Genomic DNA, 26,989 nt, shown 5'->3' with positions numbered 1-26,989 from the left:
GGGGGGGTAGGCGAGGCGCGTGCGCGCTGGAGGCTCGTCCCGACCCGAGCAGGAGGAGGTGAGTGCGACTCCAAGGGATCGGGAAGGCGATGTTGGGAGCCGGGCGGGAGGAGCGGAAGCGTGGGGACGATGGATGTTGCATCAGGACGCGACCCTTCCCTTCCCGCCGCCGACCGTCGAGGGCCCCCCCCCCAAAACACACCTGTCAATTACTTCTCTCACGCGCTCTTAGAGCGGCCGCCGTCCAATGGCAAGGAGGGGCGGAGTGAACGCGATAGGTGATTGGAGGAGAGCCGTTCGGGAGGCGGGATGAGTGACCGCACCCCACCCCACCCATGTTAATAAGAAAGGCGGGTCTGCAGGATCGGGGGCCGCTCAGCCCGTCAAGCTGATAGCCCAGGTTGTATCCATCAGATCTTGTTGGCTTTCACCTGGGAAACAGGAGGCTGTTGAATCCTTGTCTGGATAGGATGAGGCGGTCCTGCCACACTGGGGATAATTTGGTCCCTCTAGAGACGAGAGGGAGCAGCTCAGCCTACTTGTGTATAGCACAAGACACCGGCCCGTCTGGCTGCTCTGGAAAGGCAGTCACCTGTTCAAGGAGCTCGGGAGGGAGAAAGGGAGCTCACCGGGTGTCTCACCCAAGGTTGTTGCCTCAAGATGGTGAAATGCTGAGGGTCAGGGCACAGTTAATGGCAGGACTCCCACCCGGCTCCCCTATCTCTCTCACCGCTCCCCTGCCTCCGTCCCCTCTTATCCATCTCCCTCCCATCTCCCTATTCTCCTTCCCAACTCCCCTGTCTCTCTCCTCTCTCCCACCACTCTCCCCTGTCTCTCTCCCCCCTCCCCATGTTTCTCCCCTCTCCCCCTGTATCTCCACCCTCCCCCTCCCCGTGTCTCTCCCCTCTCCCCTCCCCATCTCTCCCCTCCCTCTCCCCATGTATCTCCCCCTCCCCCATGTCTCTCCCCTCTCCCCCTCCCCATCTCTCCCCTCTCCCCGTGTATCTCCCCCTCCCCCATGTCTCTCCCCTCTCCCCTCTCCCGTGTCTCTCCCCTCTCCCCCGAATCTCTCCCCTCTCCCCCTCCCTGTGTCTCTCCCCTCTCCCCCTCCCTCTCCCCATGTATCTCTCCCCTCCCCCGTATCTCTCCCCTCTCCCCCGAATCTCTCCCTTCTCTGGTGTTGGGGGGAAAGGCAGAAATCTCTCCCCCTCCCTGTGTCTCTCCCCTCTCCCCCTCCCGTGTCTCTCCTCCTCCCCCATCTCTCCCCATGTTTCTCCCCTCTCCCCCTGTATCTCCACCCTCCCCCCTCCCCGTGTCTCTCCCCTCTCCCCCTCCCCATCTCTCCCCTCTCCCCATGTATCTCCCCCTCCCCTGTGTCTCTCCCCTCTCCCCTCCCCATCTCTCCCCGTGTATCTCCCCCTCCCCCATGTCTCTCCTCTCTCCCCCTCCTTGTGTCTCTCCCCTCTCCCGTGTCTCTCCCCCTCCCCTATCTCTCCCCATGTCTCTCCCCTCTCCCCCCGAATCTCTCCCTTCTCTGGTGTTGGGGGGAAAGGCAGAAATCTCTCCCCCTCCCCTCCCATGTCTGCCACTGACTGGTCAACCCCTCCCTCTCAAAAATGGAGACTTCCCACCAAACCCCCAAACCCTCCCCCTCCCCATCTCTCCCCGTGTCTCTCCCCTCTCCCCCTCCCCATCTCTCCCCTCTCCCCATGTATCTCCCCCTCCCCCTGTGTCTCTCCCCTCTCCCCCTCCCATGTCTCTCCCCCTCCCCATCTCTCCCCTCTCCCCATGTATCTCCCCCTCCCCCTGTGTCTCTCCCCTCTCCCCCTCCCCCTGTGTCTCTCCCCCTCCCGTGTCTCTCCCCTCTCCCCTCTCCCCCCGAATCTCTCCCTTCTCTGGTGTTGGGGGGGAAAGGCAGAAATCTCTACCCCTCCCCTCCCATGTCTGCCACTGACTGGTCAACCCCTCCCTCTCAAAAATGGAGACTTCCCACCAAACCCTCCCCCTCCCCCTCCCACCCCCCACCCAACCACATTCTGGTGCAGCATTCCTGATGACGTCTCCTCCTGTTGCCACAGACAAAAGATCCGGAATGTCGAGCCACAAGGTGGGAAAGCTCGTGGCGAGGACGTGTGCCCTCTTCCTCTGTGACATGCAGGAGAAATTCCGCCAGAGCGTGGTGTATTTCCCACAGATAGTCTCTGTGGCTGCCAGGATGCTCGAGGTGAGGAAGAGGTGGACGGAGGGAAGACCATAAGACATAGGAGCAGAATTAGGCCATTCAGTCCATCAAATCTACTCCACCATTTCAACATGGCTGAACTCTGTACACCTGCCTTCTCGCCATATCCTTTGGTGTCCTGCCCGATCAGGAAATTATCAGCTTCCAATTTAAATATACCCGACCGACTCAGCTTCCACTTCAGTCTGTGGTAGAGCATTCCACAGATTCACCACTCTCCGGCTAAAAACAAAATCCTCCTTATCTCTGTTCTAAAAGGTCACCCCTCTATTCTGAGACTCTGCCTTCTAGTTCTGGATACCCCCACCAGAGGAAACATCCTCTCCACATCCACTCTATCTAGTCCTTTCAACATTCGGTAGGTCTCAATGAGATCCCCCCACATCCTTCTAAATTCCAGTGAGTACAGGCCCAAAGCTGCCAAATGCTGCTATTATGTTAACCCCTTCATTCCCAGAATCATCCTTGTGAACCTCCTCTGGACTCTTTCCAATGACAACACATCCTTTCTGAGATATGGGGCCCAAAACTGTTGACAATACTCCAGTGCAGCCTGACTAGTGTCTTATAAAGGCTCAGCATTATTTCCTTACTTTTATATTCTATTCTCCTTGAAATAAATGCCAACATTGAATTTGCCGCCTTTACAACAGACTCAACCTGATGTTTGAATTTCTCTCCATTTAGATAATAGTCCACACTATTGTTCCTTTTACCAAAATGCATTATCATACATTTCCCAACACTGTATTCCATCTGACACTTTTTTACCCATTCTTCCAATTTGACTTAAGTCTTGCTGCAATCGCATTGTTTCCTTAGCACTACCCACCCCTCCACCTATCTTTGTATCATCCACAAATGTTGCCACAGAGCCATCAATTTCATTATCCAAATCACTGACAAACAAAGTGAAAAGTAATGGCCCCAATACTGACCCCTGAGGAACACCACTAGTCTCTGGCAACCAACCAGAAAAGGCCCCTTTATTCCCACTTGTTGCCTCCTCCCTGTCAGCCATTCCGCTATTCATGCCAGTATCTTTCCTGTAACACTATAGGAGTTTATCTTGTTAAGCAGCCTCATGTGGCACGATCAAACGCCTTCTGAAAATCCAAGTAAATGATATTCACTGCCTCTGCTTTGTCCACCCTGCTTGTTACTTCTCGAAGATTTGCCAGGCAAGATTTCCCTTTACAGAAGCCATACAGACTTTGACTTATTTTATCATTGGTCTCTAAGTACCCTGAAACCTCATCCTTAATTACAGACTCCAACACTTTCCCAGCCACTGAGGTTCAGCTCACTGGCCTAACCTTTCTTCTGCCTTCCTCCCTTCTTAAAGAGTGGAGTGACTTTTCCAATCTTCCAGTCCTCTGGGACCATGCCAGAATCAACTGGTTCTTGAAAGATCATGACCAATGCATCCGTTATCTCTTCAGCAACCTCTCTCAGGTTTCTGGGACGTAGTCCATCTGGCCCAGGTGACTTATCCACCTTCAGACCTTTCAGTTTGCCTGGCACTTTTTCCTTTGTAATAGCAATGACACTCACTCCTGCTCCCTGACACTCACAGATCTCTGGCACTCTGCTAGTGTCTCCCACAGTGAAGACTGATGCCAAACACCTATTAAGTTCATCAGCCATTTCTTTGTCCCCCCATTATTACCTCTCCAGCATAATTTTTCAGTGGTCCAATATCAACTCCCACCTCCCTTTTACTCTTTATATAACTTTTAATTAATGGCTAGTTTGCCCTCATTATTTCATCTTCTCCCTTCTTATGGCTTTTTTAAGTTGCCTTTTGTTGGATTTTAAAAGCTTCCCAATCATCCAATGTCCCAGTCATTTTTAAACCTTTCCTTGGCATTTATGCAGTCCTTAACTTCCCTTGTGAGCTATGGTTGCCTACCCCTGCCATTTGAGAACAACTTCTGTGGGACAAATCTATCCTGTACCTTGTGACCTATTCCCAGGAACTTCAGCCACCCCTACTCTGCAGTCATTCCTGCTGGTGTCCTCCTCCAATCCACCTGGGCAAGATAGTCTCTCATGCCTCTGTAATTCCCTTTGTTCCATTGCGATACTGATACATGGGACTTGTGCTTTTCCCTCTCAAATTGCAGTATGAATTGAATCATATTATCATCACTGTCTCCTAAAGGTTCCTTTACATTAAGCTCCTTAATAAAATCTGGATTATTACACAACACCCAATCGAAGATGGCCTTCCTCCTAGTCAGCTTAAGCGCAAGCTGCTCTAAAAAGCCATCTCAAGGGTATTCTCTTGTGATCCGACACCAACCTGATTTCCCCAACCTCTTGCATATTGAAGTCCCCCATTACAATTATCTCATTACCCTTATTACATGTCCTTTGCAGCTCCCTTTGCAATCTCAACCCCACATCTTGGCTACTATTTGGAGGCCTATATATGATTCCTGTAATTTTTTTTTACCCTTGCAGTTTCTTAACTTCACCCACAAAGATTAAACATTCTCTGACCCTATGTCACCTCTTTCTGCAGATGTAATTCCATCTCTTACCACTCTGCCGCTCCAATGTGTCGTCTCGATACAAGCTCCCAACTGTGGCCTTCTTCCAGCCACGGCTCAGTGATGCCCACAACGTTGTACCGCCCGATCTCTAATTGCGCCATGCGTTCCTCCACCTCTTTCCAAATGCTGTGTACACTTAAATACAGCACCTTCAGTCCGGCATTCTTCGCCCTGATGAAGTTTGCCTCTGTGGTACAATTTAACTCGTTGCTCCGTCTGCATTTGTACCCAGTCATTGGCTTGTCCTTCCTTACATTCATCGTCTACTCGTAAACCTGCTGGCTCATCCTCAGCTCTCTCACACTGGAAGGGAGGGATGGAGGGAAGGTGGGAAAGAGAGAGGGATGGAGGGGTGGGAAAGAGGAGTTGGAAGAAGGTTGGTGAGAGGATGGAGGGAAGGTGAAATAAGGGGGAGAAATGGAGGGACAGTGGGAAAGAGGGTCTGAAGGGTGGGTGAGGAGGAGGAAGGGAGGAGATGGAGGGAAAGTGAGAGAGAAGAGGAGAGGAAAATGAAAGAGGAGATGGAGGGAAGGTGAAAGAGAGAGGAGAGATATAATGGAGCAAAGGTGAAAGAGAGGAGAGGAAAGATAGAGCTGTTGTATCTCTCTTTATTTTCTGATCCTTAGGGGTCTTCCGGGAGTCAAGAATGACAGTTAGTTTTAATTCCAAGATTTCAGCTTATTTTAGAGTACATACAAATACTCATCAAACTGAATAAAGAGCTGAGAAATGATGGAATGGATGTGAAGACAAAAGGAATAAAGAAGCCAAGATGGCACCTCTGGAAAATCCATCACTTTTATAATAAGATGAGGAAAATTCCTTCGATAAGAACGAACTAGTAAATAGGCTACATAATTAAAACAGTGACATCACGTCGGTGATGTGCTAATACTTAGCCAATGAAAAATAAGACAGGTGATAAACTGTTAGTTTAGCTGATACAGGTGCCTTATTGGAAATCCTTGGGGCCAGTTGCATTTCGGAATTCAGAATTTTACGGATTTCAGAATCCCTCCTTATTGGTTCTGGGACCCCCCTCCCTGCGCGGATACCACAAACACGTATGCTCAAGTCCCTTATTTAACCTTAGTGCGGTGGACTTTAGGACCCAGCAGAGCTCCAGACCTACGCACATCCTCCCATATACTTTAAATCATCTCTAGATTACTTATAATACCTAATACAATGGAAATGCTATGTAAATAGTTGTTATACTGTATTGTTTAGGGAATAATGACAAGAAAAAAACATTCAATAAAACATAAAAATATACAGCTTCAAACGAACCGAATCAAACACATAGTAAATGACTTTTTGGAATAAATGTGGAACGTCAATGTCACTATAAAACTTCAGTAACTTGTGTTTCTGTTTCTTTGAATCATATACAGTGGTAGTTCCGACACCATATTCTTCAGTAAGACGCCGCACAGACACACCACCATCAAGCTTCTGCAATAACTCCACTTTCTGCGTCATTGATAGAGAAGATTCCTTCTCTTTTTCTCATTGTTACCCATAGGGGTATCTTTTTTTTTAGATTATGAGAACACTCAGTCCTCTTTTATTGTCATTTAGAAATGCATACATGCATTAAAAAATGATACAATGTTTCTCCAGAGTGATATCACAGAAAACAGGACAAAACAGAGACTAACACTGACAGAACCACATAAGTATAACATATAGTTACAGCCGTGCAAAGCAATACCATAATTTGATGAAGAACAGACCATGGGCGCAGTAAAAAAATGTGCAGCTCTTTTTGACATTTTCACAGTGAAATTAAACACAAAGTCAACAGTGAACACAAAATATCAGCGAACAGCAAATGCACGTGTAACCAGTACGAGCACTGAGCCACAACTGACGTCTGGCGGCCTCTGCTAGCGCTGCCACGTCACACCTGAGTGACGTCAGCTGTCGGCGTAAAAAGCTTCGGTTTTCGGAGCTTTTTGGATTTCAGAATTTCGGATAAAGGATTGTGGACCTGTAGACCACTTTCTGCCAGTGAGTGTTAAAAATATGAGTTTGTTAAAAAGCACAAATCTTATAAAAAATAGTGGTTTCCAATGGAGGGAGGGAGGGACGAGGGGAAGTGAGAAAAAAAGCAGCCAGTGATAACAGACTGTCTGATTTAGGTCCTGAGACCTTAACTGTCTCTCCCTCCCTTAACAGGGTGCCAGAGCCCTGGAAATCCCCACCATCGTCACGGAACAGTACCCTCAGGGGCTGGGACCCACTGTTCCGGAGCTTGGAGCCCAAGACCTAAGGAAAATCAGCAAGACCTGCTTTAGTATGCTGTGTCCTGAGGTGGAGAGAGAGCTTGATGCCCTGCCAGGGCTACAGTCTGTCCTGCTGTGTGGCATCGAGACGCAGGCCTGTATAATGGTCAGTATGGAGGGGGCTTCACTCTGTGTCTGAACCCGGGAGTGTGTGATGGGACGGTGTGGAGGGAGCTTCACTCTGTCTCTGACCCCGGGAGTGTGTGATGGGACGGTGTGGAGGGAGCTTCACTCTGTGTCTGACCCTGGGAGTGTGTGATGGGATGGTGTGGAGGGAGATTCACTCTGTGTCTGACCCCGGGAGTGTGTGATGGGACGGTGTGGAGGGAGCTTCACTCTGTGTCTGACCCCGGGAGTGTGTGATGGGACGGTGTGGAGGGAGCTTCACTCTGTGTCTGACTCCGGGAGTGTGTGATGGGACAGGGCAGAAGGAGCCTCACCTTGTAACTGACCCTGGAAACGTGTGGTGGGACAGTGTAGAAGGAGTTTTACTCTGTAACTCCCAGCAGTCCCTACACTCCACAGTCCCCTGTTCAGACTCCTCTTTCCTTCACCTCCTCATCCCAGAGGGCTAAAGAAATTGAGCATGTCTCCAGCGACCCGCACCAATTATTTTTCGATACACAACGGAAAGGATCCGATCCAGATGCAGCATGGTTTCAGAATTAGAATCAGGTTTATTATCACCAGCATGTGTTGTGAAATTTGTTAACTTAGCAGCAGCAGTTCAATGCAATACACGATAATATAGAGAGAAAAATATCCAATCAGAAATCAGATGGCAGAGGGGAAGAAGCTGTTCCTGAATTGTTGAGTGTGCGCCTTCAGGCTTCTGTACCTCCTTCCTGACATTAACCATATAAACCACATAACAATTACAGCACGGAAACAGGCCGTCTCAGCCCTTCTAGTCCGTGCCAAACTCTTACTCTCACCTAGTCCCACCATCCTGCACTCAGCCCATAACCCTCCATTCCTCTCCTGTCCATATAGCTATCCAATTTAACTTTAAATGACAACATCGAACCTGCCTCAACCACTTCTGCTGGAAGCTCGTTCCACACAGCTACCACTCTCTGAGTAAAGAAGTTCCCCCTCATGTTACCCCTAAACTTTTGCCCTTTAACTCTGAACTCATGCCCTCTTGTTTCAATCTCCCCCACTCTCAATGGGAAAAGCCTATCCATGTCAACTCTATCTATTCCCCTCATAATTTTAAACACTTCTATCAAGTCCCCCTTCAACCTTCTACACTCCAAAGAATAAAGACCTAATCTCTTCAACCTTTCTCCGTAACTTAGGAGATGAAACCCAGGCAACATTTTAGTAAACCTCCTCTGTACTCTCTCAATTTTATTGACATCTTTCCTATAATTCAGTGACTAGAACTGTACACAATACTCCAAATTTGGTCTTACCAATGCCTTATACAATTTCAACATTACATCCCAACTCCTATTCTCAATGCTCTGATTAATAAAGGCCAGCATACCAAAAGCTTTCTTCACCACCCAATCCACATGAGGTTCCACCTTCAGGGAACTATGCACCACCAGGAGAGAAGGAGGGAGAAGAGAAATGCGGTAGTCGTAGGGGATTCCATAGTCAGGGGAACAGACAGGAGATTCTATGAGCCTGACAGAGATACCCACATGATGTGTTGCCTCCCAGGTGCCAGGGTACAGGATGTCCCGGATCAGGTCCTGAGTATTCTAAAGGGGGAGGGTAAGCAGCCAGTTGTCTTGGTACATGTTGGTACCAATGACATAGATAGGACGAAGGAGGAGGTCCTGAAGAGAGATTTCCAGGAGTTAGGAAGGAAGCTGAGAAGCAAGACCTCCAGGGTAGTAATCTCAGGATTGCTACCTGTGCCACGTGCTAGCGAGGGCAAGAATAGTCGGATCAGGCAGATGAATGCGTGGCTGAGAGACTGGTGTAGGGGGCAGGGCTTCAGATTCTTGGATAATTGGGATCTCTTCTGGGGGAGGTAGGACCTGTTCAAAAAGGACAGGTTACACCTGAGCCCGAAGGGGACTAATATCCTGGCGGGAAAGTTTAATAGAGCTGTTAGGGAGGGTTTTAACTAATTTGGCGGGGGGATGGGAACCAGAATGATAGAGCGGAGGAAGGGGTAAACAGAAATAAATCTAAGATAGTGAGCAGTAAAGATGTCAGGAAAGACAGGCAGGTGATGGGGCAAATTTGTAACCATTGGGATGAGTTGCAGTGCAATAAAGTTGCAGTGAAATCAAAGCAAAAAGTATCAAATACTGGTCTTAAGGTGTTGTACTTAAATGCACGCAGCATAAGGAATAAGGTGGATGATCTTGTTGTACAGCTACAGATTGGCAGGTATGATATTGTGGCCATCGCTGAGACCTGGCTAAAGGATGCATGTCTCTGGGAGCTGAACGTCCAAGGATACACGGTGTATCGGAAGGATAGGAAGGTAGGCAGAGGGGGAGGCATGGCTTTATTGGTAAGAAATGATATTAAATCATTAGAAAGAGGTGATATAGGATCGGAAGGTGCAGAATCTTTATGGGTTGAGCTAAGAAATAGCAGGGGTAAAAGGACCCTGATGGCAGTTATTTATAGGCCTCCAAACAGCTGCAGGGATGTGGACTACAAATTACAACTGGAAATAGAAAAGGCTTGTCAGAAGGGCAGTGTTATGATAATTGTGGGGGAATTTCACATGCGAGTAGATTGGGAAAATCAGGTCAGCACTGGATCTCAAGAGAGAGAATTTGTAGAATGTCTGCGAGATGGCTTTTTAGAACAGCTTGTTGTTGAGCCCACCAGGGGATCGGCTGTACTGGATGGGTATTGTGTAATGAACCGGAGGTGATTAGGGAGATTGAGGTGAAGGAACCCTTAGGAGGCAGTGATCATAACATGATTGAGTTCACTGTGAAATTAGAAAAAGAGAAGCCGAAATCTGATGTGTCGGTATTTCAGTGGAGTAAAGGAAATTACAGTGGCATGAGAGAGGAACTGGCCAAAGTTGACTGGAAAGGGACACTGGCAGGAAAGACAGCAGAGCAACAGTGGCTGGAGTTTATGCAAGAAATGAGGAATGTGCAAGACAGGTATATTCCAAAAAAGAAGAAATTTTCGAGTGGAAAAAGGATGCAACCATGGTTGACAAGAGGAGTCAAAGCCAAAGTTAAAGCAAAGGAGAGGTCATACAAGGAAGCAAAAATTCGTGGGAATTCGTAGGATTGGGAAGTTTTTAAAGCCTTACAAAAGGAAACCAAGAAGGTCATTAAGAGAGAAAAGATTAACTATGAAAGGAAGCTAGCAAATAATATCAAAGAGGATACTGAACGCTTTTTCAAGTATATAAAGAGTAAAAGACAGGTGAGAGTAGATATAGGACCGATAGAAAATGATGCTGGAGAAATTGTAATGGGAGATAAGGAGATGGCAGAGGAACTGAACGAGTATTTTGCATCAGTCTTCACTGAGGAAGACATCAGCAGTATACCGGACACTCAAGGGTGTCAGGGTGGCAGGAGAGAGAAGTGTGCGCAGTCACAATTACAACAGAGAAAGTTCTCAGGAAGCTGAATAGTCTAAGGGTAGATAAATCTCCTGGACCAGATGGAATGTACCCTCATGTTCTGAAGGAAGTAGCTGTGGAGATTGCGGAGGCATTAGCGATGATCTTTCAAAAGTCGATAGATTCTGGCATGGTTCCGGAAGACTGGAAGATTGCAAATGTCACACCGCTATTTAAGAAGGGGGCAAGGAAGCAAAAAGGAAATTACAGACCTGTTAGCTTGACATCGGTGTTTGGGAAGTTGTTGGAGTCAATTGTCAAGGATGAGGTTACAGAGTACCTGGAGGCATATGACAAGATAGGCAGAACTCAGCATGGATTCCTTAAAGGAAAATCCTGCCTGACAAACCTATTACAATTTTTTGAGGAAATTACAAGTAGGCTAGACAAGGGAGATGCAGTGGATGTTGTATATTTGGATTTTCAGAAGGCCTTTGACAAGGTGCCACACATAAGGCTGCTTAACAAGATGAGAGCCCATGGAATTACAGGAAAGTTACATACATGGATAGGGCGTTGGCTGATTGGCAGGAAACAGAGAGTGGGAATAAAGGGATCCTATTCTGGTTGGCTGCCGGTTACCAGTGGTGTTTCACAGGGATCAGTGTTGGGGCCGCTTCTTTTTACATTGTACATCAACGATTTGGATTATGGAATAGATGGCTTTGTGGCTAAGTTTGCTGACGATATGAAGATAGGTGGAGGGGCCAGTAGTGCTGAGGAAACGGAGAGTCTGCAGAGAGGCTTGGATAGATTGGAAGAATGGGCAGAGAAGTGGCAAATGAAGTACAATGTTGGAAAGTGTATGGTTATGCACTTTGGCAGAAAAAATAAATGGGCAGACTATTATTTAAATGGGGAAAGAATTCAAAGTTCTGAGATGCAACGGGACTTGGGAGTCTTCGTACAGGATACCCTTAAAGTTAACCTCCAGGTTGAGTCAGTAGTGAAGAAGGCGAATGCAATGTTGGCATTCATTTCTAGAGGAATAGCATATAGGAGCAGGGATGTGATGTTGAGGCTTTATAAGGCGCTGGTGAGACCTCACTTGGAGTACTGTGGGCAGTTTTGGTCTCCTTATTTAAGAAAGGATGTGCTGACGTTGGAGAGGGTACAGAGAAGATTCACTAGAATGACTCCAGGAATGAGAGGGTTAACATATGAGGAAAGTTTGTCCGCTCTTAGACTGTATTCCTTGGAGTTTAGAAGAATGGGGGGAGACCTCATAGAAACATTTCAAATGTTAAAAGGCATGGACAGAGTGGATGTGGCAAAGTTGTTTCCCATGATGGGGGAGTCTAGTACGAGAGGGCATGACTTAAGGATTGAAGGGCGCCCATTCAGAACAGAAATGCGAAGAATTTTTTTTAGTCAGAGGGTGGTGAATCTATGGAATTTGTTGCCATGGGCAGCAGTGGAGGCCAAGTCATTGGGTGTATTTAAGGCAGAGATTGATAGGTATCTGAGTGGCCAGGGCATCAAAGGTTATGGTGAGAAGGTGGGGGAGTGGGACTAAATAGGAGAATGGATCAGCTCATGATAAAATGGCGGAGCAGACTCGATGGGCCGAATGGCCTACTTCTGCTCCTTTGTCTTATGGTCTTATTATTCCTAGATCCCTCTGTTCTACAGCATTCTTCAATGCCCTACCATTTACCATGTATGTCCTATTTTGATTAGTCCTACCAAAATGTAGCACCTCACATTTTTCAGCATTAAACTCCATTGGCCATCTTCCAGCCCACTCTTCTAACTGGCCTAAATCTTTCTGCAAGCTTTGAAAACCTACTTCATCATCCACAATGCCACCTATTTTAGTATCATCTGCATACTTACTAATCCAATTTACCACCCCATCATCCAGATCATTAATATATATGACAAACAACACTGGACCCAGTACAGATCCCTGAGGCACACCGCTACACACCGTCCTCCAATCTGACACACAGTTATCCACCACTGCTCTCTGGCGTCTCCCATCCAGCCACTGCTGAATCCATTTTACTACTTCAATATTAATGCCTAACGTTTGAACCTTCCGTGTGGAACTTTGTCAAAGGCCTTACTGAAGTCCATATAGATAACATCCACCGCTTTACCCTCGTCAACTTTCTTAGTAACCTCATCCAAAAATTCAATAAGATTTGTCAAACATGACCTTCCACGCACAAATCCATGTTGACTGTTCCTAATCAGATCCTGTCTATCCAGATAATTATATATACCATCTCTAAGAATACTTTCCATCAATTTACCCACCACTGACGTCAAACTCACAGGCCAATAATTGCTAGGTTTACTCTTAGAACCCTTTTTAAACAATGGAACCACATGAGCAATACGCCAATCCTCCGGCACCATCCCCGTTTCTAATGACATTTGAAATATTTCTGTCAGAGCTCCTGCTATTTCCACACTAAATTCCCTCAAGGTCCTGGGGAATATCCTGTCAGGACCCAGAGACTTATCCACTTTTATATTCCTTAAAACCACCAGTACTTTCTCTTCTTTAATTGTCATACTTTCCATAACTACCCTTTTTGTTTCCTTTACCTCACACCATTCAATATCCTTCTCCCTAGTGAATACTGAAGAAAATCTCCCCCATCTCTTTTGGCTCCACACATAGCCGTCCACTCTGATTCTCCAAGGGACCAATTTTATCCCTCACTATCCTTTTGCCACTAACATAACTGCAGAAACCCTTTGGATTTATTTAACAATGAGACAATGAGAAGAGTATATGTTCTGGGTGATGGGGGTCCTTAATAATGGCGTCCACAGTCATAGGTATAGGGGGAGTAAAGCAGTGGGCTAAGCCTGAGTTGTGCCAGTGTTGATCGTCAGCGAGGAGGAGATATTATCACCAAGCTGCACAGATTGTGGTCTTCTGGTTAGGAAGTTGAGGATCCAATTGCAGATGGAGGTACAGAGGCCCAGGTTCTGCAGCTTATCAATCAGGACTGTGGGAATGAGGGTGTTAAATGCTGAGCAAAAGTCAATGAACAGCATCCTGACGTAGGTGTTTGTATTGTCCAGACGATCTAAAGCCATGTGAAGAGCCATTGAGATTGTGTCTGCCATTGACCTGTTGTGGCAATAGGTAAATTGTAGTTGGTCCAGGTCCTTGTTGAGGCTGGAGTTCATTCTAGCATTACATCACCATAGATGTGAATGTGACTGGGTGATAGTCATTAAGGCAGCTCACATTACTCTTCTTAGGTACCGGTAGAATTTTGCCTTTTGGAACTTCCGACCGCAGCAGTGAGAGGTTCAGACGGTCTCAGCCTGAGCACACACCCCTCAGCATCAGCGGCTCCACAGGGGAGAGAGTGGAAAACATCAAGTTCCTTGGGGTGCAGATCTCAGACAATCTCACCTGGTCCAGGAACACCACTGGGATTGTGAAACGGGCCCAGCAGAGATTGCACTTTCTGAGGAAGCTTAAACAAGCATCACTCCCCACTAACATCTTAACTACATTCTACAGAGGCGTGGTTGAGAGTGTGCTGACCTTTAGCATCACCACCTGGTTCTCCAGCTGCAGTGCTGTCGACAAAAAAGCCTTATAGAGGGTGGTTAGGGGAGCAGAGAAGGTTATTGGGGTCTCCCTACCTTCTGTCCAAGACCTCTTTCAGAGTCGATGCCTCCAGAAGACACGGTACATCATTAAAGACCCCTCACACCCTTTCCATGAACTGTTTGTTCTTCTGCCATCAGGCAAACCTTACAGGAGCATCAAAACTAAAACCACAAGGCTACTAAACAGCTTCCTCCCACAGGCAGTCAGACTGCTAAATAGCTGCTCCACCTGACTCTGCTTTGGACACTTTTAACTTGCACTGGACAATTATAACTGATTTAACTGACATGTGACTGTTGTGTTTTACTATTTATTGTTATGTTTATTATTTAGTGTTGCGTTTGTTATGTTATGATTGCACTGCTCCTGGGAAACGCTGTCTCATTCTGCCCTGCAGAGCTGATGTACGGTTAGAATGACAATAAAGTTTCTTGAATCTTGAATCTTTGAAAACATCCTTGAATACCCATGCCAGTTGGTTGGCACAGGTTTTCAGAGCCTTACCTGGTACTCCATTGGGCCCTGTTACCTTGTGAGGGTTCACCCTCCTTAAAGACAATTGGCCTCCAAGACAGAGATCACAGGGTCACCGGCTGTAGCAGGAATCTTCACAGTTGTAGTTGTATTCTCCCTTTCAAAGCGGGCATAGAAGGTGTTGAATTCATCTGGTAGTGAAGCATCGCTGCCATTCATACTATTGGGTTTCGCTTTGTAGTAAGTAATGTCTTGCAGTCCCTGCCAGAGTTGCCATGCATCTGATATCACCTCCAACCTCATTCGAAATTGTCTCTTCACCCTTGAAATAGCCCTCTACAAATCATAGGTGGTTTTCTGGTACAGGCCTGGGTCGCCAGACTTGAATGCCACAGATCTGGCCTTCAGCAGACGACGTACTTCCTGGTTCATCCACGGCTTTTGGTTTGGGAATGTACAGTAAGTCTTTGTGGGCATACACTCATCCACACAGGTTTTAATGAAGTCAGTAGCAACTATAGCATACTTATCCAGATTCAAAGATGAATCCCTGAATACAGTCCAGTCCAACGATTCAAAGCAGTCCTGTACTTCCCTTGTCCAAACCTTCTCGGTCCTCATTGTTCGTGCTGCAGTCATTAGTCTCTGCCTGTACTCAGGGAGTAGAAGTACAGCCAGGTGATCAAACTTTCCAAGGTGTGGGTGTGGAACAGCACGGTAGGCATTCTTCTTGGTGGTGTAGCAATGGTAGTGTGTTGTTTCCTCTGGTATTGCAAGTGATCTGTTGATGGTAGTTATTTTGTGACAGTTTTAAGATGGTCTGGCTAAAATCCCCCAAAACAATGGTGAAGGTGCCAGGGTATGGTGTTTCATGCACGTTGATCCCACTGCTCAGATCAACTATGGTCTGTTTGACATTGGCTTGAGGCTCAATACAGCAAATGCTCTGCCTGAGACCACAAGAAATCACAACTCAGCACATCACAGAAATCAGCCACCCCTCCATAGACTCTCTCTACACTTCCTGCAGCCTGGATAAAGCAGACAGTATAATCAAAGACCTCACCCACCCCTTACATTCTCTCTTCTCCCCTCTCCATCAGGCAAAAGATACAAAAGCCTGAGAGCACATCCCACCAGGCTCGAGGACAGCTTCTACCCCGCTGTTATCAGACTATTAAACGGTCCCCCAGTACGAGGACAGCTTCTACCCCGATGTTATCAGACTATTGAACGGTCCCCCGGTACGAGGACAGCTTCTACCCCGCTGTTATCAGACTATTGAACTGTCCCCCAGTACGAGGACAGCTTCTACCCCGCTGTTATCAGACTATTGAACGGTCCCCCAGTACGAGGACAGCTTCTACCCCGCTGTTATCAGACTATTGAACGGTCCCCCAGTACGATAAGATGGACTCTTGACCTCACAATCTACCTCGTCGTGACCCTTGCAGCTTATTGTCTGCCTGCACTGCCCTTTCTCTGTAACTGTAACACTTCATTCTGCACTCTGTTATTGTTTTCCCTTGTTCTACCTCAGTGCACTAAGTAATGATCTGACCTGTACGCAAGACAAGATTTTCACGGTACGTGTGACAATGTAAACCAGTTCTAATAATACTCAATACTAAACTCTCTTCCAGAGCACAGCGTTGGACCTTCTTGAGAAAGGCCTCGATGTCCATGTGATTGCAGATGCCTGCTCCTCACGTAGGTGAGAAACGAGGACTACTGGGGAGTCAGAGCATCCCAATCCATAGCACAGAAACAGGCCCAACTTGCCAGTCCCATCTGTCCCCCTTCCTATCCATGTACCTGTCTGTGGACCTTTTAAACGTTGTTACTGTCCCTGCCTCAACCACTTCCTCTGGCAGTTCATTCCATAGACAGACCACCCTCTGGATGAAAATGGGTGGTTTGCCCCTCAGATCCCTATTAAATCTCTTCCCTCCCTCTCACCCTAAACCTGTGCCCTCTGGTTCTTGATTGCCCAGCCTTGGGGGGAAAAGACTGTCACATTCACCCTGTCTGTGCCCTTTGGGGTTTTATACACCTCTGTCTTCACCCTGAGTGTTCATACACTTCTGTAAGGTCAGTGCTCAGTCTCCTCCACTCCAAGGTATAAAATCCCAACCTGTCTCTCTAGAATGCAGTCCCATGAGTCCCATCCTCGTAAATCTCCTCTGCATTCTTTCCAGTCCAGTGGCATCTTTCCTACAGCAGGGCGACCAAAACAAAACTCAGTACTCCCAAGTGTGGCCTCACCGAGGTCTTGTACAACTACAAAATAACGTCCCAACTTCTGTACTCAGTGCCCTGACTGATGAAGGCCAGCGTGCCAATCGCCTTCTTCACTCCCCAGTCCACCTGTGACTCCACTTTCAGGGAACCATGTCCCTCTGTTCTACAACACTCCCCAGGGCTCCTGCCATTAACTGTGAGAGTCCAACCCTGGTTTGAGTTCCCAGACACAATAGCTTGCACTGAGCTGAATTAAACTGCATTTGCCATTCCTCAGCCCACTTCTGGAGTGGATGGAAACAACTCCTATGATTTTTGACAATACTCTTCACTGTCTACCATATCATTGACTCCTGAGTCCTTAGCTCTCCTCTCCCTCAGACCTCTCCGGACTTTAGGGTCTGTATGGCAGGGAGGGGCTTCCTCATGTAAGTGAGCAGTGGGGGTAGTCAGAGCTTGTCAAACAGGAGTAGGAGCAGATAGAAGGGTGGAGTGGCCCTAATTGATATCACTACTAGTGGGGGATGGGGAAGGATAGGCACATCTGGTCGGGAAAGATCCTGTCTTGAAATTGATGGAGAGTAGAATTGGAATCTGGGAAGTGTATGAGGGAAGCAAGATCGAGATATTTGAGGTGGGGGGGGGTTCATTGCGTGGGCAAGTTTGGTGAAGGGGGGGAGCCCGGGAGAGGCTGACAAGGCAAAAAAGGGTTGGATTAGAATCAGGATTAGACTCTGAAGTTAAGCGGGGCGTGGGGGTGGTGGGACCGAGACCCAGATTGAATTATGCATGACACGGTCTCTTCCAGCCAAGTAGACAGACTCCTGGCGCTTTCCAGAATGCGGCAGAGTGGGGCATTCATCACCACAAGCGAGGCAGCTCTCCTACAGCTCCTGTCCGGTGCAAAGCACCCAAAGTTCCGAGAGGTAAGGGACCCTGTGTACCCCCCACCTGGGTCAGATCTACACCAGGACATCATGTACAGTTCCTCTCTCCGTATCTCTGAGTCAGACCCACACCGGGAGCACTGTGCACAGTTCCAGTCTCCCTATCCCTGGGTCAGACCCACGCCGGGAGCACCGTGCACAGTTCCGTCTCTGTACCCCCTTGGGTCAGACCCACACAGGGAGCACCGTGCACAGTTCCCGTCTCCATATCCTTGGGTCGGACCCACACCGGGAGCACCATGAACAGTTCCAGTCTCTCTATCCCTGGGTCAGACCCACGCCGGGAGCACCATGCACAGTCCGGTCTCTGTATCCCCTTGGGTCAGACCCACACAGGGAGCACCGTGCACAGTTCCCGTCTCCATATCCTTGGGTCAGACCCACACTGGGAGCACCATGCACAGTCCCGTCTCTGTATCTCCTTGGATCAGACCGACACAGGGAGCACCGTGCACAGTTCCAGTCTCTGTATCCCCTTGGGTCAGACCCACACAGGGAGCACCGTGCACAGTTCCCGTCTCCATATCCTTGGGTCAGACCCACACTGGGAGCACCATGAACAGTTCCAGTCTCTCTATCCCTGGGTCAGACTCACGCCGGGAGCACCGTGCACAGTCCCGTCTCTGTATCTCCTTGGGTCAGACCCACACAGGGAGCACCATGCACAGTCCCGTCTCCATATCCTTGGGTCAGACCCACGCCGGGAGCACTGTGCACAGTTCCCATCTCCATATCCCCGGGTCAGACCCACACAGGGAGCACCGTGCACAGTTCCCGTCTCCATATTAAGGGATTTCTTGCAGGTCAGCGGCGATCATTTAAAAAGGGGGTTTCAAGAGAGTTTGTCCTTTGTACGTGGCCTATCAGCAGCGTCAACAGAGCTTTACCAAGATGGATTTCTCGCAGGTTGGCGGCGGTTATTTATATGGGAGTTTCAAGAGTGTTTGTCTATTGTACATAACCTGTCAGCGGCGATAACCGGAACACCAATCCTGAGTTAGAGAGCAGGGAAGGTTCAAGCATAAAAGGGAGACACTGCCTAGCAGAGTAGTCATCGACAGAGTGATCTGAGGCAGAGTGATAGGGCTTTAGTGATATCAGGTCAATGTGAGGTAAGTTACCTGTGAGGAATAGAAACAGGAAGTATGTTTGTGAGGCCGGTGTTCTATACTGGGTGTCAGATGTGGGATGTCTGGGTGACTCTTGGCCTCCTGGACGGCCACATCTGTGCCAGGTGGGTCGAGCTGCAGCTCCTTTGGGTCTGCATTAGGGAACTGGAGATGTAGCTCGATGACCTTCGTCTGGTCACGGAAAGTGAGGAGGTGATAGAGAGGAGCTATAGGCAAGTAGTCACACTGGGGACTCAGGAGATAAGTAAGTGGGTAACAGTCAGGAGAGGGAAGGGCAAGATCAGATACCAGAGATACCCTGTGGCTGTCCCCGTTAACAATAAGTACTCCAGTTAGGGGGACGACCTACATGGGGGAAGCAACAGTGGTCACGCCTCTGGCACAGAGTCCGGCCCTGTGGCTCAGACGGGTAGGGAAAGGAAGAGGATGGCAGCATGAGAGGGGACTCTATAGTTAGGGGGTCAGACAGGTGATTCTGTGGACGCAGGAATGAAACTCCGATGGTAGTTTGCCTTCCAGGTGCCAGGGTCCGGGATGCTTCTGATCGTGTTCACAATATCCTGAAGTGGGAAGATGAACAGCCAGAAGTCGTGGTACATAGTGGTACCAATGACATAGGTAGGAAAAGGGAGGAGGTCCTGAAAACAAACTACAGGGAGTTAGGAAGGAAGTTGAGAAGCAGGACCTCAAAGGTATTAATCTTGGGATTACTGCCTTTGCCAAGCGACAGTGAGCTTAGGAATTGAGCGAGGTGGAGGATAAATGTGTGGCTGAGGGATTGGTGCAGGGACCAGGGATTCAGATTTCTGGATCACTGGGACCTCTTGGGGCAGGAGTGACCTGTACAAAAAGGACGGGTTGCACTTGAATCCAAGGGGGACCAATATCCTGGCAGGGGAGTTTGCTAAGGCTACTGGGGGGAGTTTAAACTAGAATTGCTGGGGGGGGGGGTGGTGGGAACTGAACTGAAGAGACAAAGGAAGAGGTGGTTGGGTCACAAATAGAGAAAGCTTGGAGACAGTGTGAGAGGGAGGATAGGCAGGTGATAAGAGAAGGGATACACTCAGACCGATGGTTTGAGATGTGTCTACTTTAATGCAAGAAGCATCATGAACAAAGCGGATGAGCTTAGAGCATGGATCAGTACTTGGAGCTATGATGTTGTGGCCATTACAGAGATTTGGATGGCTCAGGGGCAGGGATGGTTACTTAAGAGTGCCAGGCTTTAGATGTTTCAAAAAGGACAGGGAGGGAGGCAAAAGAGGTGGGAGTCATGGAGGGATTGTCTGCTGAGTCTCTGTGGGTGGAAGGAAGAAACAGGAAGGGATCAATAACTCTACTGGGTGTTTTTCGTAGACCACCCAATAGTACCAGGGACACTGAAGAGCAGACAGGGAGACAGATTCTGGAAAGGTGTAATAATAACAGGGTTGTCGTGGTGGGAGATTTTTATTTCTCAAATATTGATTGGCTTCTCCCTAGAACAAGGGGTTTAGATGGGGTGGAGATTGTTAGGTGTGTTCAGGAAGGTTTCTTGACTGTAGATAAGCCTACAAGAGAAGAGGGTGTGGCTGATCTGGTATTGGGAAATGCACCTGGTCAGATGTCGGATCTCTCAGTGGGAGAGCATTTTGGAGATAGTGATCACAATTCTATCTCCTTTACCATATCATTGGAGAGGGATAGGAACAGACAAGTTAGGAAAGCATTTAATTGGAGTAAGGGGAAATATGAAGCTATCAGGCAGGAACTTGGAAGCATAAATTAGGAACAGAAGTTCTCAGGGAAATGTATGGCAGTAATGTGGCAAATGTTCAGGGGATATTTGTGTGGCATTCTGCATAGGTATGTTCCAATGAGACGGAAAGGATGGTAGGGTACAGGAACCATGGTATACAAAGGCTGTTGAAAATCTAGCCAAGAAGAAAAGAAAAGCTTACAGAAGGGTCAAAAACCGGGTAATGATAGAGATCTAGAAGATTATAAGGCTGGCAGGAAGGAGCCTGAGAATGAAATTAGGAGAGACAGAAGGGGCCATGAGAAGGCCTTGGTGAGCAGGATTAAAGAAAACCCCAAGGCATTCTCCAAGTATATGAAGAGCAAGAGGATAAGATGTGAGAGAATAGGACCAATCAAGTGTGACAGTGGGAAAGTGTGTATGGAACCAGAGGAGATAGCAGAGGTACTTAATGAACACTTTGCTTCAGTACGGAAAAGGATCTTGGTGATTGTGGGCGCAAACATGAGGAAATCTGCAGATGCTGGAAATTCAAGCAACACACACAAAATGCTGGTGGAACGCAGCAGGCCAGACAGCATTCATAGGAAGAAGCACAGTCGACTATCTCTTCTTTCAGTTAGTCCTGACGAAGGGTCTCAGCCCGAAACGTCGACTGTGCTTCTTGCTATGGATGCTGTCTGGCCTGCTGCGTTCCACCAGCATTTTGTGTGTGTTGGTGATTATAGGGATGACTTATAGTTGACTGAAAAGCTTGAGCATATAGACATTAAGAAAGAGGATGTGCTGGAGCTTTTGGAAAGCATGAAGTTGGATAAGTCACCGGGACTGGACGAGATGTACCCCAGGCTACTGTGGGAGATGAGGGAGGAAATTGCTGAGCCTCTGGCGATGATCTTTGAATCATCAATGAGGACGGAAGAGGTTCCGGAGGATTGAAGTGTTGCAGATGTTGTTCCCTTATTCAAGAAAGGGAGTAGAGATAGCCCAGGAAATTATCGACCAGTGAGTCTTTCTTCAGTGGCCGGTAAGTTGATGGAAAGGATCCTGAGAGGCAGGATTTATGAACATTTGGAGAGGCATAATATGATTCAGAATAGTCAGCATGGCTTTGTCAAAGGCAGGTCGTGCCTTGCGAGCCTGAGTGAAGTTTTTGAGGATGTGACTAAACACATTGATGAAGGTAGAGCAGTAGATGTAGTGTATATGGATTTCAGCAAGGCATTTGATAAGGTATCCCATGCAAGGCTTACTGAGAAAGTAAGGAGACATGGGATCCAATGGGACCTTGCTTTGTAGATTTAGAATTGGCTTGCCCACAGAAGGCAATGAGTGGTTGTAGATGGGTCATATTCTGCATGGAGGTCGGTGACCAGTGGTATGCCTCAGGGATCTGTTCTAGGACCCTTTCTCTTCGTGATTTTTATAAATGTGCTGGATGAAGAAGTGGAGGGATGGGTTAGTAAATTTGCTGATGACACAAAGGTTGGAGGTGTTGTGGATAGTGTGGAGGGCTGTTAGAGGTTACAGCGGGACATTGATAGGAGGCTTTTTCCACTGAGGCAAGGGGAGAAAAAAACCAGAGGACATGGGTTAAGGGTGAGGGGGGGAAAGTTTAAAGGGAACATTAGGGGGGGCTTCTTCACACAGAGAGTGGTGGGAGTATGGAATGAGCTGCCAGATGAGGTGGTAAATGCGGGTTCTTTTTTAACATTTAAGAATAAATTGGACAGATACATGGATGGGAGGTGTATGGAGGGATATGGTCTGTGTGCAGGTCAGTGGGACTAGGCAGAAAATGGTTCGGCACAGCCAAGAAGGGCCAAAAGGCCTGTTTCTGTGCTGTAGTTTCTATGGTTCTATGGATGCAAAACTGGGCTGAGAAGTGGCAGATGGAGTTCAACCCAGGTAAGCGTGAGGCGGTTCATTTTGGTAGGTCAAATATAATGGTGGAATATAGTATTAATGGTAAGACTTGGCAGTGTGGAGGATCAGAGTGATCTTGGGGTCCGTGTCCATAGGACACTCAAAGCTGCTGTGCAGGTTGACTCTGTGGTTAAGAAGGCATATGTTGCAGCTATATAGGACCCTGGTCAGACTCCAATTGGAGTACTGTGCTCAGTTCTGGTCACCTCACTACAGGAGGAATGTGGAAACTATAGAAAGGTGCAGGGAGAATTTACAAGGATGTTGCCTGGATTGGGGATCATGCCTTATGAGAATAGGCTTTTCTCCTTAGAGCGGTGGAAGATGAGAGGTGACCTGATAGAGGTGTATAAGATAATGAGAGGCATTGTGTGGATAGTCAGAGGCTTTTTTCCAGGGTTGAAACGGCTAACACGGGAGTGCACAGTTTTAAGGTGCTTGGGAGTAGGTACAGAGGAGACGTCAGGGGTTAGTTTTTTTTTAAAGTAGAGAGTGGTGAGTGCGTGGAATGGGCTGCTGGTGACAGTGGTGGAGGCAGATAGGGTCTTTTAAAGAGACTCCTGGATAGGTACATGGAACTTAGAAAAGTAGAGGGCTATGGGTAACCCTAGGTAATTTCTAAAGTAAGTACATGTTCGGCACAGCATTGTGGGCCAAAGTGCCTGTATTGTGCTGTAGGTCTTCTATGTTTCTATATCCACACAGGGATCACCATGCACAGTTCCTGTTTATGTATCCCCTGGGTCAGACCCACACCGGGAGCACCGTACGCAGTTCCCATCTCCGTATCCCTGGGTCAGACCCACACCGGGAGCACTGTACGCAGTTCCCATCTCCGTATCCCTGGGTCAGACCCACACCGGGAGCACCGTACGCAGTTCCCATCTCCGTATCCCTGGGTCAGAACCACACCGGGAGCACCGTACACAGTTCCCATCTCCGTATCCCTGGGTCAGACCCACACCGGGAGCACCATACGCAGTTCCCATCTCCGTATCCCTGGGTCAGACCCACACCGGGAGCACCGTACGCAGTTCCCATCTCCGTATCCCTGGGTCAGACCCACACCGGGAGCACCATACGCAGTTCCCATCTCCGTATCCCTGGGTCAGACCCACACCGGGAGCACCGTGCGCAGTTCCCATCTCCGTATCCCTGGGTCAGACCCACACCGGGAGCACCGTGCACAGTTCCCATCTCCCTATCCCTGGGTCAGACCCACACCGGGAGCACCATGCGCAGTTCCCGTCTCCGTATCCCTCGGTCTGACCCACACCGGGAGCACCATACGCAGTTCCCATCTCCGTATCCCTGGGTCAGACCCATACCAGGAGCACCATCACAGTTCCCGTCTCCATATCCCCGTGTTAGACCCACACTGGAAGCACCGTCCACAGTTCCTGCCCCCATATCTCCCTGTGTCAGGCTTATAAGACCATAAGACATGGGAGCAGAATTGGGCCATTTTGCCCATTGAGTCTACTCTGCCATCATGACTCATCCATTTCCCTCTCAGCCCTATTGTCCTGCCTTCACCCCATAAACTTCCATACCCCAACTAGTTAAGAACCTATCACCCTCCACCAGTGATCTGACCACCACAGCACACAATGCAATAAAATGCGCAGATTCACCATTATTTGGCAAGGAAATCTTCCACATTTTTATTCTAAATGGACACCTCTGTATTCTAAGCTGTGCCCTCTGGTCCTAGACTTCACCACCAAAGGAAACATCCTTTCCACATCCACTGTATCTAGGCCTTTCAACATTTGATAGGTTTCAGTGAGATCCCCCTTATTCTTCTAAATTCCAGCGTGTACAGACCCAGAGCCATCAATCACTGCTCATTCCCGGAATCAGTCTCATTTATCGCCTCTGAACCACCTCCAATGTCAATACACCTTAAATAAGTGGCCTAAGCTGTTCACAGTACTCCAAGTGAACCCTAACCCTAATGCCTCAGCATTACACCCTTGCTCTTACACTCTCGTCCTCTCAAATTGAATGCTAACATTGAATTCACCTTCCTCTACACCGATTCAACCTGCAAATTTACCTTCAGGGAATCCTGCAATGATGACTCCAAGTCCCTTTTCACCTCGTTTTTTGAATTTTCTCCCTGTTTAGAAAATAGTCTGTGCTTTTATTCCTTCTACCAAAGTGCATGGCCCTACACTTCCTGGCACTGTTTTCCAACTGCCACTTCGTTGTCCATTCTCCTAATCTGGCTAAGTCCTTGTGCAGTCTCCCTGCTCCCTGAACACTACATGCCCCTCCACCTACCTATGTATTGGCGACAAAGCCATAATTTTCATCATACAAATCATTGACATACAACACAAAGGTAAGCCACTAGTCACTGGCAGCCAATCTGAAGAGACTCCCTTTATTCCCATTCTTTGCCTCCTGCCTATCAACCATGGTGGTATCTTTCCTGAAATACCATGGGCTCTTTTTTAGCAGCATCATGTGTGGCACCTTGTCAAAGGCCTTCTGAAAATCCAAGTACACAACATTCTTTGTCTATCCTGTTTGTTATTTCTTTAAAGAATTCCCTGAAGTCCATGGTCTATTTTATCATATGCCTCCAAAACCACATCCGTAGCTATCAACTCCAACACCTTCTCAACCACTGAGATCAGGCTAATTGGCCTATAATTTCCTTTGCCTCTCTTCTTTCTTGAAGAGTGGAGTGACATTTGCAATTTTCCAGTCCTCCAGATCCATGCCAGAATCTAGTGATTCTTGACAGATGCCTCCTCAGTCTCTTCAGCTACCTCTTTCAGAACTCTGACTTACCTACCTTCAGACCTTTCAGTTTCCCAAGCACCATCTCCCTACTAATAGCAACTGCACTCACTTCTGCCCATTGACACACTCGAATTTCTGGCACACTGCGTCTTCCACAGTTGTCCACCATTTCCTTGTCCCCCATTACTATCTCTCCAGCGGTCCAATATCTACTCTTGCCTTTTTTTAGTTGATTTCTGTTGGTTATAAAAAATTTCCCAATCCCCTAACTTACCATTTTTGCTCTATTAAATGCTCTCCTAAGGGTTCTCTTAACCTTAACCTTATATCCGGTTCATTACACAACACCCAATCCCGAATTGCTGATCTCCTAGTAAGCTCAACCACCATCTCGGGGGCATTCTAGAGATACCTCCTCTTGAGATCCATCACCAACATGATTTTCCCAATCAACTTGCATATTGAAATCCCCCATGACTATCGTTACATTGCCATTTTGACATGCCTTTTCTATCTCCCATTGTAATTTGTAGCCCATATCCTGGCTGCTGTTCGGAGGCCTCCCATCAAGGGTTTGCAGTTTCTCAACTCTACCCATAAGGATTTTACATTTTACGATCCTATGTCACCTCTTTTTAAAGATTTGATCTCATTTTTACCGGCAAAAATAAACCCACACTGAGAGCATCATGCACAGTTCCCATCTCCCTATCCCTGGGTCAGACCCACACCAGGAACACCGTGCTCAGTTCCCATCTCCCTATCCCTGGGTCAGACCCACACCAGGAACACCGTCTCCCTATCCCTGGGTCAGTCCCACACTGTTGACTGGTGATAATTTCACTGCTGACGGTGGATTGGGGTGGTTGAGTTCTATCACCTGTGCATAACCACTGTTCATTAATTTGCAGGTTCAGAAAATTATTATGGAACCAGCCCCTGACAGTAATCTCATTGGGCTCTTCAGAGACGGAGTGATGCCTTTTGGATGAGTTCTCCCCCACCCTGTCCCATCCCTCCCTCAGCCCACTCTCCCCACCCTGTCCCATCCCTCCCTCAGCCCACTCTCCCCACCCTGTCCCATCCCTCCCTCAGCCCACACTCTCCCCACCCTCAGCCCACTCTCCCCCACCCTGTCCCATCCCTCCCTCAGCCCATTCTCTCCCCACCCTCAGCCCACAGACACTCTCCCCCACCGTCCCATCCCTCCCTCAGCCCACTCTCCCCACCCTGTCCCATCCCTCCTTCAGCCCACACTCTCCCCCACCCTGTCCCATCCCTCCCTCAGCCCATTCTCCCCCACCCTGTCCCATCCCTCCCTCAGCCCACACTCTCCCCACCCTGTCCCATCCCTCCCTCAGCCCATTCTCCCCCACCCTGTCCCATCCCTCCCTCAGCTCACTCTCCCCACCCTCAGCCCACAGACACTCTCCCCCACCCTGTTCCATCCCTCCCTCAGCCCACACTCTCCCCACCCACAACCCACAGACACTCTCCCCACCCACAGTCCAGTCACTGGTTCACCCCCACCACTCACTGG

General features: G+C 48.2%; 1 protein-coding gene across 2 annotated transcripts; it reads left to right on the top strand.

The window, feature by feature from the left end:
• On the top strand, positions 1 to 26,490 carry isoc2 (isochorismatase domain containing 2). Of its 2 annotated transcripts, XM_063034694.1 has the most exons (6): positions 1 to 58; positions 2,079 to 2,224; positions 6,982 to 7,194; positions 16,357 to 16,427; positions 17,763 to 17,880; positions 26,361 to 26,490. In XM_063034694.1, exons 2-6 carry the CDS (start codon positions 2,093 to 2,095, stop codon positions 26,439 to 26,441), a joined length of 615 nt encoding a protein of 204 aa, XP_062890764.1. In that variant the 5' UTR covers positions 1 to 58; positions 2,079 to 2,092; the 3' UTR covers positions 26,442 to 26,490. The 2 variants fall into 2 exon arrangements, with proteins under 2 accessions (XP_062890764.1, XP_062890765.1); XM_063034695.1 differs by lacking the exon at positions 6,982 to 7,194.
• The last annotated feature ends 499 nt before the right edge of the window (positions 26,491 to 26,989 follow it).

Source organism: Mobula hypostoma, chromosome 28, assembly GCF_963921235.1.
Source record: "Mobula hypostoma chromosome 28, sMobHyp1.1, whole genome shotgun sequence".
NCBI lineage: Eukaryota > Metazoa > Chordata > Chondrichthyes > Myliobatiformes > Myliobatidae > Mobula > Mobula hypostoma.
Note: the sequence above shows the minus strand (reverse complement) of the source record. Positions and strands in the feature narration are given on the sequence as shown.

Excerpts from the sequence above, each read along its gene's own strand:
- isoc2 (XM_063034694.1), top strand. The coding sequence starts at position 2,093 with ATGTCGAGCCACAAGGTGGGAAAGCTCGTGGCGAGGACGTGTGCCCTC. Across the intron at positions 2,225-6,981 it reads TGGCTGCCAGGATGCTCGAG|GGTGCCAGAGCCCTGGAAAT; the intron begins GTGAGGAAGAGG and ends CTCCCTTAACAG. Across the intron at positions 16,428-17,762 it reads GATGCCTGCTCCTCACGTAG|CCAAGTAGACAGACTCCTGG; the intron begins GTGAGAAACGAG and ends GGTCTCTTCCAG.